The 15432-nt window shown below is 29.6% G+C and overlaps 2 protein-coding genes and 1 long non-coding RNA gene across 3 annotated transcripts in view; 1 reads left to right on the forward strand and 2 right to left on the reverse strand.

Annotated features, from left to right (window-relative positions):
* Window positions 1-15432, reverse strand: part of LOC123268155 (diacylglycerol O-acyltransferase 1) — a 246513-nt gene that overhangs the window by 166635 nt on the left and 64446 nt on the right. The window contains exon 5 of the mRNA XM_044733045.1: window positions 8228-8336. Coding sequence (XP_044588980.1) covers window positions 8228-8336 — 109 coding nt within the window. The remainder of the gene's footprint in view (window positions 1-8227; window positions 8337-15432) is intronic.
* Window positions 5325-7023, forward strand: LOC123268158. Its single transcript, XM_044733049.1, has 2 exons — window positions 5325-6148; window positions 6885-7023. The coding sequence occupies exon 1, from the start codon at window positions 5561-5563 to the stop codon at window positions 6143-6145; it is 585 nt and encodes a 194-aa protein (XP_044588984.1). The 5' UTR covers window positions 5325-5560; the 3' UTR covers window positions 6146-6148; window positions 6885-7023.
* LOC123268165 lies at window positions 9759-11117 on the reverse strand. Its single transcript, XR_006510184.1, has 4 exons — window positions 10970-11117; window positions 10795-10897; window positions 10290-10380; window positions 9759-10203 (listed from the first exon to the last, which is right to left on the reverse strand). It is a non-coding gene; the product is annotated as an uncharacterized LOC123268165 (long non-coding RNA).

Below are 15432 nucleotides of genomic sequence, written 5' to 3' on the forward strand. Positions count from 1 at the left end.
ATTTAATTTCTGAAAGCTAGTGTCCAAAATGAGTTCATAGCAATATTGCAGCCCTATATGAATTCAAAATTCAGTACGCTCTGTTATTTCTATCAAAAGTTATATTATAAGAAAACGACGAGAAAATAGATATCTCTTAAAATGGGATTTGTTTCTGAATATTTCATTAGATATTTCCGACACTTGGCTATGAAAATGTATCCTCTCTTTCCAAGGATACTGTATTATTTACGTTAACGAAGAAATTATCGAGAAAACTTGTTCTCAACAATGGTCGTTTCACCTCGAACCAATTGTAAGTTTCTGTATAAATATAGACACCCTGAAATAAATTCTTTTTGTTAGTTAATATGTTAGCATATAGGAATAAAAAATCATATGTTATAACGACAAAATCTAAGTAATAATAAATAATTTATGTTCTATACCAACAAAACAGTTTTGTTATTGTAGCAGAATCCTTTACTTAATTCAAAAAAATATTTTAGTTGAACGAACGAATGTTGTTGCTGAAATAGCTAAATTAGGGTGTTTCATTTTTGGGAAATATTTTTTTTTCTATCCTACCTGAAAATCTGATAATTCATAGATAAAAAAAAAAAAATATTGCTGCCGAAAAAAAAATTTCAAGTTAATTGGAAGCTTTACTCATTGAAAAATTTAACTTCTCATATAAATAACACAAGGAAAATTCTTTTTCGATTTCAACGCTATTTTTCGGTACTAAAAAACAAAAATTTAGAAAAAATGAGAATTCGGCTTTTGTAGGAAATTAAATTTGCTAAAGAAAGTTCCTTTCAACAAACACTCTGCGACTAACAGTTTTTGAGTTGTTGAGCTGAAAAGGTGAATATTCATAATAAATGATACAAAATTTTCTTTAAATTGGAATTTTTTAATTTTGCATTAGATGGTATTTACAATAAACGCTGGAAAGTTATTAAATTGTTAATTTTAGAAATGACATTTTGTATTTAACCAAGAAAGATAAATTTTAATTCATAATTACTATGAAATCACAATATCAATGAACTAAAATTCAAATTTGTGTGTATATTTTAATTTTCAAAACTTTTTAATTCTATTTCATGGCACAGTGGCGCTGTTCTCGATTTTGTCTATACTTGCACTACAATAAACATAAGTTTTTGCTCTTCATCAGTATTGACTTCAATTTAATTAATTAATCTCAGTGCTTTTTATTTTTTTAATTGGTAACATATATTAATAGCAATGATTTGAAATGTGAAAGTAAATTGGAAGTAGTCTAATTAACTTAGAATTTTTTTTTCGGCGGCAAAATTTTTCTTTTTCTATAAATTATCAGACTTTCAGGTAGGACCGGAAAAAAAATATCGCCTAAAAATAAAACACTCGAAGCTAAATTATTTTATCAAAAAACTAATAAAGTTGTTTGCAAAATTTCTAAAAAAAAACATTTTTCCAAAATAGTTACTAGATTTTCGAGCTCGAAGTTGTATTTTGAGCTTGAAGAGCATCAAACTTTCTAATAGAAACGTTTTTGAGCCTTTTGATCTTGAACATATCAGAAGGTTTTAAAGATAGCCTGCAGAATGCAAAAAAAGTGCATGTCATAACTTTAATAACAATTTTAGAGAAAAGCTTCTCAGAATTCTACAACTATTTGTAGCAATAAAATCAATTAATTACTCCAATAAAATGAGGAGAGTAGTGGTAACAAAATTGTTTCTCGTTGTATATAAAAACTAATTACTGACATAGTCTAACATTACTTCTAATCCTTTAATTATCTCTAACTTTGCTCTAAGCATTAGCATACTTTACTATTCAGTTTCTAATCAATGCAGTTTATCAAAAGTGGTAAGGTGAATAGCAAAATTTGAAGGGTCATCCAATTTACTTCTTCCATGAAATTCATCCTCGTAAACTTCGATCGGCAACTCATCAATTACTCACGAATATTCTGTGGCTATTCAGTAGCTATTAACTGAATCTCTGGTAGCGATGAATACTTACAGACAGTTTATGTATGTTCCAAATTTTGTAGAATTTGATACATGCCAAAACTTTGGCAAGTCGATAAAAGCACACTTCTAAATGCTTCACGCTATGCCAAAGTCAAGCAATTCTGCTACTTATAATTACCGCTATTATATTCCCTTTGTATTTGCAAAACAATAACTAAGTGTTAGCATACATAATGTTTCAGATAAAATTTAATTTGCTCTATTACAAAAAAATAACAATTGAAAAAGAATTATAGTGAATGGCCATTATTCTGTGTGAACGTAGCCTGCTTGTAAACACTCTAGCCGCCATAATATTTGATATATTGACACCGTTTTTTTAACTTCCCGCTAAGAAAATTGGAAATTTTCAAAAATCGAGGTTATTGTTTTTACCCCGTTTTTCGAAAATCGAGTTTTCATCAGATCTCGACGTTTTGAGGTCCTAGGAAGCTTCCCTGACTATTCCCGTGATGGTGTCTGTATGTATGTCTGTATGTATGTATGTATGTGTTTGTGTGTGTGTGTGTGTGTGTGTGTGTGTGTGTGTGTGTGTGTGTGTGTGTATGTAAACCTCTCATAACTTTTGAACGGCTTGACCGATTTGATCGCGATTGGTGCCATTCGAAAGGGTTCGACTAAACTTAGATTTTAAATACAAGTTGGACCGATTCGGACTGATAGATTTTGAGAAATCTTAAAAAAACTGCGAAAAAAAATTTTTTCAAATGTGGTTTTTTTTTAATAACTTTTAACCGGCTTGACCGATCAATTCCAAAAACTAATCAGCTCTAAACATCAAAAAACCACGTCGATCGCCACCAAGCCGGTCAAAATCGGTTAGTTCGTTAGTGAATTATCGTTAACGAAAGAAATCGAAAAAAAGTGTTTTTTTCGAATTACACCGAAACTTCCGGTCTTATCAATTTGTGTTTAAAAATTTATCATAGAATTTTAAAAATTGCATCGAATGTCGCCAACCGCGTAAAAATCGGTTCATTCTTTTAAAAGTTATTGCGGTTTGAAAATTCAAAAAATAGTGTTTTATTAAACTTCTATCAGACTTTTGAGATCAGAGAGCTCAAAACTACACGGAAATTATATTTTTGAGCTCGAAGAGCTCAAAAACGTAATAAGTGCAATTTTGAGCACTTAATTACGGGTCAACCGTTTTCCTAATTTTTTTTTATTAACTTCAAAATGACCTTGACCTCGTTTAATTATAATAAATAAAAAACAAATTTTTTTTGTGTTTCTGTGGTGATGTAAAGTGGTTTAGTCTCAGGCCGCTTATGGGTGCTATGAATCAGCTGATTTATAAGTTAAGCGCATGCGTCTCATTTTCATCATCTCAGTGACCAGCTACGGAAAATTTGAGATTAAAATTACGTCTCTATTTGTTCAATCTTTCATATAAAATGAATGTTTTAGACCGCATTTTTTATTTTTTCCATTTTTTTTTCTTACAATTTGTTTCTATTTAATTTAATAGGTCAGCAATACAATTTATTTCTTTTATTAATTGAATGGACCTGGACCTTTTTAATTTTTGTCATAAAAATTTCAATTCTCTAAACGAAATCTAAAAAAATTACTTCTTTTCTGCTCCTGTCGTTACTTAAATATATTTTCCGCCTGAGCTTCTGACTCAAAAAAAAAAATTTAATGTTCTTCTCGTTTCATAATAATACATTTTAACATCTATACATCAAGTCGACATCTTTGAGATATTTTTTCTCAACTTTGTTTTTACTCTTTCTTTGATATACATTCAGATATATATGTACAAAAATAAAAAAAAATGATACGTTGACTGTAAAAGAGACTTTATTTCAGTTTCGTACAGAGGTAAGAAAAGAGACTTTAAGACTAAGTAAGTAAGGGTGTTTCTAAGTGCATGTGAGCGTACACGAGTCGTTTGGAATACGTTGAGAGGTCGAGTTGGGTTCTGGTGCTTCTGAGGATGCACTTATATAATTTTCCGAGTATATAGACCAGGACTTTTGAACTTTTATACGTAAAGGACGGTATTGATTTGTGAGCATCAAATTTTTGTTCTGCACTGTATATCACGGGAAATATTTTTTATTTATTCTGTATTGGTCTATTTATTCAACTCGTTACTTAATTTTTCAATGTATATTATAAAAATAAATGTGAACATCAATATAAATATGAATACTTGAATTTTTATAATTAAATCCATCGGAAAAAATACTGAAACAGTGCGACAATTATAGAATATTTGTTAGCGCAAAAATTTATATGTTATATAATATTGTATATATTTTGTATATATATACAATAAATACATAGACACATTTCTCGATCATTCGTACCGACGTGTTTCGAGCAGATGCGACGTGTCCGGCTACACTACCTCGGGATACGTCAAGTAATTGCATTTGCATGTAAACGCGAATGACATATATTCCGTTGAGTGTGTAGGTATAACATACAATAAAAAAAATAGTTTATAATACACAAAAAGTTAAAGGTATTTCCGTGCAACGTTTTAACTTTTTTCATCCACGCAATAAAAATTTATAAATTATTGTCGACGTGTGAGTGTGATATGTTGGAAAATTTTTATTGAATATCAAAGCTACTTTTTGTGAAAAAATTCACTGATTATTCTTGATATGCCAATTTATAAAGTTCATCTTGAAATGAACCGTATCGGGCTTTATATGACCAGTGAACAGAACTACAGTGTTGCAGGATAATTAAACAACATTCTCTTGAGCCCAGTTTTTCAATCCGGGATAAAATTTTATCCTACGTAGAGTATATCTACTCAATTTATGGACATAAATATACTGGCAATAGTGATTTTATCCTGGATCAAAAAACTGGTCCTTACTGATACAAAAAAAAATCGTAAAAAACAAAAAATTTTGTCCTCAGCATAAAATATTATTTTTACATAAAAAAAAAGTAGTTTTAATGGCTCATGGAGCAGATTTTCAAGTTTTTATAGAAGAGTAAACACGATAACGTTTGAAAAAATCAATTTTTTAACTCAATTTAGTTTTCATTCTTCTTATTTGCCTTATAGGAACTTGTGGTTTGAAAATCACAGCTTAATATTGTATTTTTTAATTATAATTCATTTTTTTCGACTGGCAGTTAGAGAAATTTTCTTTCCTTTAAGCAGCCAATGGCTGCCAGCCATGCATAATAATGTACTTCTAAATATAGCTTAAAAGACAGCTGATGCTATACTCTTCGTTTTACTGGCTGACCGCCGGTAATACAGTCTTTAAGGGGGGAAATACGTGTAGAGGCTTGAAAAAATTCAAAATTTTTTTTTTTCATAAATCGCTTGTTAAACTATTGAAAAATATACAGTTAAAATTTCAGGTCAAAATTATTATTCGTTCAAAAGTTACAAGCGATTTAGTAAGTGCGCTCGGTACAGCGCCCGAGAACATAATTACCTGAACGGAGCGGTCGGTTAGGGTCGAGTAGGTAGTCATTCATATACTTCCAAGTTGACAGAAGTTTTAATAAAAAAATTAAGCACTTACTATGGACTAGCAATTAGGAGAAATGTAAATAGCGTTGAAGACATGAAAAATGAGATATTGGCAACTTATTTCCATATGATATCAACAGATGATAATCCACAACATGACAAATGTCCAAAGGGTGTAGATAGCTGGTGTAAGTGGAACGAAGCTAAAGCTCTGGGGACAGAACCTCCAAAACATCCGACACCTTTGCATCCTGACGTTCAAAAAGCGATTTTTCCAATTTATCAGGATTTATCCCGGGTAGATTTATTGGAGAGATGTTTAGGAGGCCATACTCAAAATGCTAATGAAAGTTTTAATTCAACTATTTGGCGTATGGCCCCTAAACATTTGCATAGTGGTTTAAAAACTATTGAAATTGCTGCATACTTGGCTGCTTGCTTATTCAATGAAGGCAGTTCAAGTATTTTATTAGTCATGAACGAGTTAGGTCTCATCGTTGGGAACAATAGCTTCAATCACGCACAACAATCCGACAGTCAGCGCGTAACCCGTCAGAATCGACGCAGCTCCTTGGACAGTAAAGAAGCCCGAAAAGCACGAAAAGAAAAGCTACAAGCTCAAAATGAAGCATATGAAGCTGAAGAAGGCTTACAATATGGTGCTGGAATAGCTGATTAATTGGTAAGTTGTTTCAATTCGTTTAATACAACTTTATATTAACCTTTTGGCACCGTGGCTTTATTTACCAGTAACAATTTATCGAAACAAAAATTTTTCATAAAAAATTTATCATACAAAAATTTCTCACATGCAAAAAATTCTCACTCAAAAATTTCTTGATTAAAAAAATTCTCACAGAGCAAAAAATTATCATTTAAAAGTTTCTCAAATATTTTATTTTCACTTTATCATTAAAAATTCATAATTAAATAAATATTAATTTTAATAATAATTAATAATACCAAATAAATTTTGACAATGAGAAATATTGCCTTTGTGAAAATATCGAACAAGAAATTATTGCTGATAATTTATGTCGCGAGAAATTATTGCATGAGAAAAAAGAGACGGTCACCTTAACTTTTTTCATCACTTATTTTTTAAACGCGTTTTTCTCGAAACTAGTTTTTTCGAACTAGTGTACACTCTAGCTTAAAAAGTTTTTAACCAATCATCTTCAAATTTAGTATATTATTTCTTTACATAATTGTGCTGAATATGAACCTCAATCAGAAGCAATTTTTTCATTTTAACTAATTTTTTTATACTAAACAATAAACAAAAAAAAGGTAAAAAAACATGACTTACTTTCACAGCCGTCAAAAAAATGAAAATTTTTTTTTTTTTTCTTTAAAATGAGGTTCATATAGAAGATACATGTCTAAAAAAAGTTATAATTTTGATGCATTGATTTCAGATAAAAATTATGGCCTCCATGATGTACACCAGTTGCGAAGTCGGACGACAACCTACGAGATGTATCAGCTGATATCTTTACTACTTTTTAAGTTTTATTCTTGTAAATGTAAATTTTTACTCTTCAATATATGTATAAAATAACCCAAAAGTTTGAATAAATAATATTAATTTTTTATACCTTTAAATAATTGATTAAAATCTGCTCGAAAACGGCCATCTACACGTATTTCCCCCCTTAATTGGTTCTTTTTTTAAAGTTGACGCATCGGAACAAAAGATGGAGTCTACATTACCACGAAAGATGGTGTTTCACATCGAACGTTAAAATTGAATTGTAAACAAATTAATTTTATGGAACTTTTTTTTTTATAGTGTAAAGTAGATGATTATTTTTTTTATCATTTAAGTCGATATAAAATTTGCAAAAAAATCCAAAATTGCATTGAAATAAAAAGAATAGTCACTTTTCAATGAATTATCATTGATGTTCCTTATAATTTACCAATGTAACCATGTTAAAAAAATATAAACGAACATTCCGTAAATTTTTGATGTAGTAACCACAAAAACACTTCATCCAATTATAAATGCTCCATCAGAATATTAACACTGCGCTCTTGTAGCCTCTAATTGCGACAGCATAACGCCGAGTTTAACCTCACAAAAAACTCAGCTCAGTTATTTTTTGGCATTACCACTATCTACTCTGAAATTATACACCGTGGTTAGGTAGGATAAATGATAGCCTAGTCTAGAGAAAAAAGTAATTACCGGTTTATTAAATTAGCTATTCGGTTGATTAGTTTATTCGCATACTGCAATGAGAGACAAGGGATTACAAGGTCGGTTGGAAGCTGAATTTAGGGAAATTAGTTGGAAGTTTCTTGATACAACAGATGGGTGCGATTGACCCTCTCTAGGCGCAAAAGCTCAAACTCTAAACGTAATACGTTGAAATATCCGGAATACGAGAGCAAGGAGACTACGGTAAACCACAGGCCCGTTTACATTTACATAGCCGCCGTTCAACTGTCTGTTACCAAACATTCTGTACTTTATGTACGACCATATATATAGGGAGAGAAAGAGAGAGCGAGAGACAGAGAGAAGGGCACTATCTCTCTTTTTGCATTTCATACATTACCGGCTGTTTACCATCCACTATCACTATCAGCTACAAAATCTACTCATTCTATAATCTCTGTTATGTTATACCAACTGTAAGTACTGAGTTTGACGGGTTGATAGAAATCACAGTTAAACAGGTTCTATAGATATATCTATTTGTGTGTGAAGCTTTGATGCATACAGAATACAGAGTACTGAATTTAGAATACTTACTCGAACTGAAACCCGAATCTTTTACATGTATTAGTACCATTGGCATCAGTATCATCCCCAGTAAATTGATAACATGGAAGATTGTACCTGGTCCCTGTGCGATTACATCCTGAGAAAAAGAATATGCGTGATAATTATTACAAAAATTCTTTGTTTTTTTACTTTTGTTCAAAATTTTATTTTTAATTATTTAATATCAAAGAAAAAAAGGGTAGACATCAAAAACCCATAATCCTATTGCCCAGATCTAGTATTGAACATAATTCTTTTAGCCAGATTGCGTTTACCCAGATTTCTAAAACTAAGGATATCTTTTACCCAGGCATCCACATACACAGAATTTCGATAACCCAGGCACCTGTTAGCACAGAATATCTTTTACACAGGCATCCAAAAGCACAGGTTTCTTTTGCCCAGATTATTCATTTTTGTTTTAGAAGTTCAATGAAATTACACTAGATAGCGACAACATGACCAATTATGATTTGAAATTGAAAAACTTTCACTAATGATGACAGATATATTACTCTGGTAGAACTTCTTTCAGGAAATCGAACGAAATTTAATTTAACAGATATTTATTAAATTTTATTCATTTATTTATTTATTTACTTAATAAATAAATCAAAAAATTTTAATAATTTTCTTAACAAATAAATTATGGCAAAAAAATAAAAGAAAAAATTGACGTAGAAATTAAAAAAAAATTAAAAATTCGATTTCTTTTAAAATTATTTTTCGGAATAAATTTGTTTATTAAAAAAAAATAAAAAAAAAAAAACTTGGAAAAAATTATCAAGAGGATGCTACCATATGACATTCGGGACCTCGCCTTCAACGAGGATGAAAAAATCATAATTAAAATTACACAATTTGCAATAGACATTAAAAGCATATCGAATCTAATTTTACTTATACTATAATTGAAGAATAAGACGAGAACCCCTCGAATTAATTTTAAAATTCCCGCCAGAATACCCGTCAGCTGTACGGAACAACCCAAAAGTCAGCTGAGCAAACAATCCAGCAAGAGAAAAAAAAAGTGACTGTTAACTTAAATGTCATGGAAATCGATCAAATTTCCTAACCTAAAATTTACCTTATTATTGAAAATTATATACCGTTACTTTTACGAAGCCGCAAGAACTGGCATAATTCTGGTAATCAGCACATATAAACAAAGTAAACAAATAGAAAAAAATTTCGAAGACAGTATCTTCAGAAGGTCTTAAAGACGTCTTTTAGACGTAGACTCTGACGTCCAAATCAGAAATCTGAACTCATTCGGAATAACTTAATATGTCATTTTGCTATCTGGGTAGTTAAGAGAACACTAACAATAACAACGTGTCATGTTATATAATTTTTTTTTAATTATTATGAACAACAATAAAACAGTTAATATGAAATTTTTTTTTTAATTTCATTCAGTGAGTAATATTTTTAAAGTGGTTAAATATATGTAATGTAAGTAACATTTTTAAAACGGTTAAGTATATGTAATGTAAGTAACATTTTCAAAACGGCTAAATATATGTAATGTAACATTTCTAAAACGGTTAAATATATGTAATGTAAGTAACATTCTTAAAACGGTTAAATATATGTAATGTAGTGTAACGAAGCAATTAGAAAATTATAGAGATGTTCATGGGTATCCGTGATATTAAGCATATACTTAATATCTGTGATTAAATATTTGTTTGATTTTAGTCTGATAATTTTCGGACTTTAATATTATCATTTTCAAGTTCAATCGTGTATCGCGTTGTGTTCATTGGTTCATCAAACTTAGCCTCAAAATTCAAGCGCATAGTTTTCCCAGAGACCGGTGTTTTCTTTAGATCCTTTGACTCATCTTCTTCCTGGTTTTCTTGTCTTTTATTTTCCGAGAGTGATTTATAAAAGTTAAAGCAGTATCTGAACGGCCAGTCGAACTCCATTTGGTCTCTTTCTGGCATTCGGACGAAGCAGCACTGTAAATAATAAAAAAAATAGTTATTACTTTCAATTGAAATTAATATACAAGATATAGAAAATGTTATTCTATGTTATAATTTACCTCGTAATCATTTAAAAGTCCTAAAAACCGCCGGTACGTCGTTTTAATAATTTTGCGCCTTTTTCTCAAAATTGGTTCCGCTGCAATTCATCTGTAAAAAGTTAATTAATAATATGTACATGACATTTAGCTATCAAATAAATATATTAATGATTCTAATGATTTTTTGACTAATTTATAAATTTTACAGTGAACTTGAGGTTATAGAATTATGACTATTCCTGAAAATTATACCAGATGCTGACACAAAAGACAAAATTGGCAAAAAAAAAGTGTGAATATAAACACATACAATACAGGAGAAAAAAGTAAACTAGGAGAAAAAGTACGACAAGTCATTGTTAAATAGGAGTGTGAATTTTCGAAAACAGTTGCAAAGAATCAGACATCGGATTCAAACAAAAATTTTTGAAGTAAGTTCTCAACATATCGCGTTACTAATACCAAAAGGGCGTAGATGTTGAGATACATTAGTAACGCGATATGTCGTTAAAAAAATACTAACTTCCACAATTGATGATCGTAATTCCTTAAGCCATCCCAATTAAAATCTCGGTCATAAGTCATCAGTCTCAGTCTCACAATCCTTGCATCTTCTGCAAAAGTCCCTTTAAAGAAAAAAAAAATGTTAATTTATTTCGACAAAAAAAAAAGTTATTTATTATTTTCATTCAACTTACATCGGCGTTTAATCCTGAACCACAGGTATTCCTTCGGGTAATACATGCTGATGGTATTTTTTGCGAATTTTCTTTATTATTATTATTAAAGTTATAAAATGAATATAAATTTCCCAACTAATGAAGATATTAATTATGTGTTGTGCTATTTACTGTTACTATGGTTACATGTTTTTTTTTATTTAAAACAAAAGCAGTTTTGATAAATTCGAATTTTTGTTTAATTTTAAATTTATCACGCAGTATTGGCGGTTTCTACGCAGTCGTAACTGTTTGATTTTAAAATAGTATTCAAATAAAACATACAGTTTTAAAACATGATCATTTGTCAAGTATTTTTGTTTTAATTTTGTAAGTAAATACTTAAAAATATTTAATTTTTTAAAAATTGATATTCTAAAATTAAATAACAAGTAGTAATGTCAGTAAGATATCTTTATTATCTTCATCATGTCGTATGTATAGTTAAGTTATTTAGGAGATGAATTAATATTCATTTAGACTATTATTAATACTTGTTTTATAGGATATTATTAGTTATAGCAAGATATATTTTTTATAGCTTATACTTGAAATTATTTTTTTCTTTTGTTTTACTATATTTAAAAAAATATATATTTATGATTGCTACAATCATTGCCTAGCAACGAGAGAAAAATAATTTTAATTTTTTATCCGAAGTTTATCGATAATTTAAAATAAATTTAAACCATTAATAATGAGAATTATACCAGGAAAAAATCAAGATTCGTTTATATTATATCATAATTAGCTAGTGCAAATTACAGCTACCAGTCTGTGTCTGCCATTCTATCTCGAGAAAGAGCCAAGAACCGTCCAAAAATTCCGGATACTCTTTCCGATTTATCGCCTTTATTGACTGATAACACTGTAATTAAAGTTCATCTAGTGTCTAAAGAAAGCTCTATTCTATTATTTACTTCTGAAGAGTTATTAAATGGACTCGCGGAGAGCCATAATCTGTTTATGGATGGAACATTTTCAGTAATAATAAATTTTTAATTTATAATTTGTAAGATATTAATAATTTCTAATTTTTTTTTTACCAGAATACATGTAGAAAACCTAATATAAACCAAATTTATACTATCCACTTCAAATATAAAAATCAGGTAGTTTAAATATTTGTATTTAAAAAAATAAAAAAATAGTTCTGATAAAAATTATTTTTTTAAAATACAAAAAAAGAGAAAAAAAAATGAAATTATCTTGAATAAAACAAGATTTTTTTTCTGTAATTAAATTTATTATTTGCTGTAAATAGTTTAAATTTATTGAATATGTTCTAAGTTTGATTTAAGTTTGTACTGCTTTAATGATTTTCATTCAATAATTTGTTTTAGTATCATGCTGGTGTAATAGTACTGACTGAAAATAGGCTTAGTCATACATACAAAATGATATTCGATTGGCTTGCAAAAAATGTTGAAGGTCTAAAAGATAAAGAGATGATCATTATGACTGATTATGAGAAGGCCACGGTTAAAGCACTCAGAAAGTGTTTCCCATGTGCAAAAATTCACGGCTGTTTTTTTCACTTTGTACAGGTGAGAGTGTAACAATTTATAAACGATTAATTAATAATTATTTTGATGAGCGGATAAAACTAGTACTTAATCAGTATTTTTTTTTTTTTAATTACAATAATATTTAAGGTATTTAATATATCTATATGTACATGTATACATATATATTTGACTCGAAGATCGGTGTTTATTGATAAATATAGATAGTTATTATTATTATTATTATTATTATTATTATTATTATTATTATTATTATTATTATTATTATTATTATTATTATTATTATTATTATTATTATTATTATTATTATTATTATTATTATTATTATTATTATTATTATTATTCTAAGCCGAATACTCCCGATCCAAATTCTCGAAGATTGACTAATTTTTGATTATGACTTCTTCACCATAATATTTTATCGGTATTGAGGTCTCATACCATCAGAGAAAATTTAGGTGAAATTCACAATTAAAATTCGCTTATCGACAATTATTGTTAGAGAAAGATGTAATTTTTACTCAGTGTAACTTTTTTCAGTAACTGAAAAAATAATTCAGACAGCCCAGACCAGGACTCGAACCTGGATCTTTTGGTTACGCGCCATAGTCTCTACCAGTTAAGCTATCTGAAACACTGTCCGTAACTACCTTCCAGTTACCTATTAAGTTCCACTGAGTAAGTCTCTTTTGGCCAAGACTTTTAATATTTAAGGTATTTAATATATCTATATGTACATATACATATATATATCCTATATATCTGTACATATACATATATATATCCTATATATCTGTATATATACATATATAAGTCAGTACGATCCCCAGCAAAATTATTAGTGATACCGGGACCAATTCTTTTACGCGATCTCTAGCGAAATCGCCAGCTTGTTCACTGTTCTCTTTAAATTAATTTCATTAAACATTTTAGTCACAACACTGTGCTTCAAATTCTCTTCTTTATTTATCTGAGCATTACAGACTTGTATTTGTTTACAAGCACCTTTACATCTGCAAACCAACCTGTTTTTTTTTGACATATTTTCATATTTGATCAGCAATCTAATTTTTATTTTTTCTTCAAGCTGCTGTCTTCACTTGATTGCGAAAAACAAATAACAATTAATTTATTATGACCAATCAGAACGCTTGGCTATACCTATCTACTGTCTCTCTCTTTTAAAAAAACTAAATTATCGGCCCTACTAATTAGGATATTGATACTTGTCTTCACAAGGGTAGCCGATACAACCTGAGACAGTATAAGTAACCTTCCTGCAACTCCTAAGCCAAATATCAAAGCACAAAAAAAGAAAGTTGAGTTAGAAGTTACCATCGAACTGAGAATTTAGAAAATTGTTGAATAAAAAGAAAGCAAAGACAACTTCAATTATCAAAACTCCTACAAATTCTTGTTGATCAAAAACTACTGAATATACCTCCGGAAGGCGGGTTTTCGGCAAAGCAACCACTCATTGAAAAAGTGTACACTTTAAACGTTTTAAGAAGGATGCTTAAACAATAATTAACAATGTTAATTGCTTAAAAAAGAATTGTAGTCATTGTTTATAATTTCAAGCATTGTTTATAACTTCAACGGTTTCTAAATATTGTTGATGATGACTTATCAATAATTATGATTTATGATGAAAAGTAAAATAAATACAAATTCTTTTTCATATAACCTGCATTGAAAATGTGAGTTTCAATGCCTGTTGAGCCAACCGAAACTAGACAATTTCAGACCAATGCGACTGTGCCGGGCAGGTATCAATTATTTCTTCCCGGCGGACAGAAAATGACGATTTTCTGTCCGCGAGGTGAAGTTGCAGCTTTATTTTCAATCCTATCAATTGTTTGTTTATTTTATACCTTTATAATTGTCATTCTAACCGTTAACTGTATTGAAATATCATAATTCTGTTATTAAGCATAGATAAGAATGATAAAAGAAAACTTGTCAATTTACGAATAATGTTTGGTAAAAAATAAACTATTACTTTCTATTTTATTATAAGTTTCATAATAAAATGGTATTTTCGCTGTTCGTCTGAAACTATCTAGTTCTGGTTGGCTTCAGACATTGAAACTAGCATTTTTAATGCAACTCATATGAAAAATATAATGTGTGACGCGGGATGAAACACGAAATCAGACCGAGTGATGCCAGCCCTCGCTTCGCTCGGGCAGGCAACTTCACTCTGGTCTGAAATCGTTTTGTTTCATCCCTAGTCACACAATATACTATTAATTCTTTTGAAAAAAATATTTTGCAAAGAGTTTTTTTTAATTTTATAATATGAAATATTCTTCTTCAGGTTGAAGTACACCACTCCAGTTGATGGATAGTGAGATAGTCCAGAATTATTCTCGAAAAAATCTGATGCCTAATAAAATGGAATCAAATAAATTTAATTTTAAAAGGAATGGTCATGTTATCGCTATCTAGTGTTATTTCATTGAACTTCTAAAACAAAAATGAATAATCTAGGCAAAAGAAACCTGTGCTTTTGGATGCCTGTGTAAAAGATATTCTGTGCGAACGGATGCCTGGGTTATCGAAATTCTGTGTATGTGGATGCCTGGGTAAAAGATATCCTTAGTTTTAGAAATCTGGGTAAACGCAATCTGGGTAAAAGGATTGTGTTCAATACTAGATCTGGGCAATAGGATTATGAGTTTCTGATGCCTACCCAAAAAAGATTGTGAGTGTTGTAAAAATGCATCAGATAAAATTATTCTGTTTTACCAACAGTTGATATTGAATTCTTTTAACTTGGTTCTTTTCTTTCAGGCGACGCTACTGGAGGATGAAGTAAGTCATAAAATGCGAGGAACGAAAATTATATTACATGTGGAAGAAGTGAAAAGAAAACTGAAATTATTATTCGATTTCAAAGTGGGAAGTAAGGAA

This window comes from Cotesia glomerata, linkage group LG6 (assembly GCF_020080835.1).
Source record: "Cotesia glomerata isolate CgM1 linkage group LG6, MPM_Cglom_v2.3, whole genome shotgun sequence".
In the NCBI taxonomy this organism is placed as follows: Eukaryota; Metazoa; Arthropoda; class Insecta; order Hymenoptera; family Braconidae; genus Cotesia; species Cotesia glomerata.

Bases quoted from the DNA above. Each gene is read 5' to 3' on its own strand.
- LOC123268158 (XM_044733049.1), top strand. From the start codon at position 5,561: ATGAAAAATGAGATATTGGCAACTTATTTCCATATGATATCAACAGAT.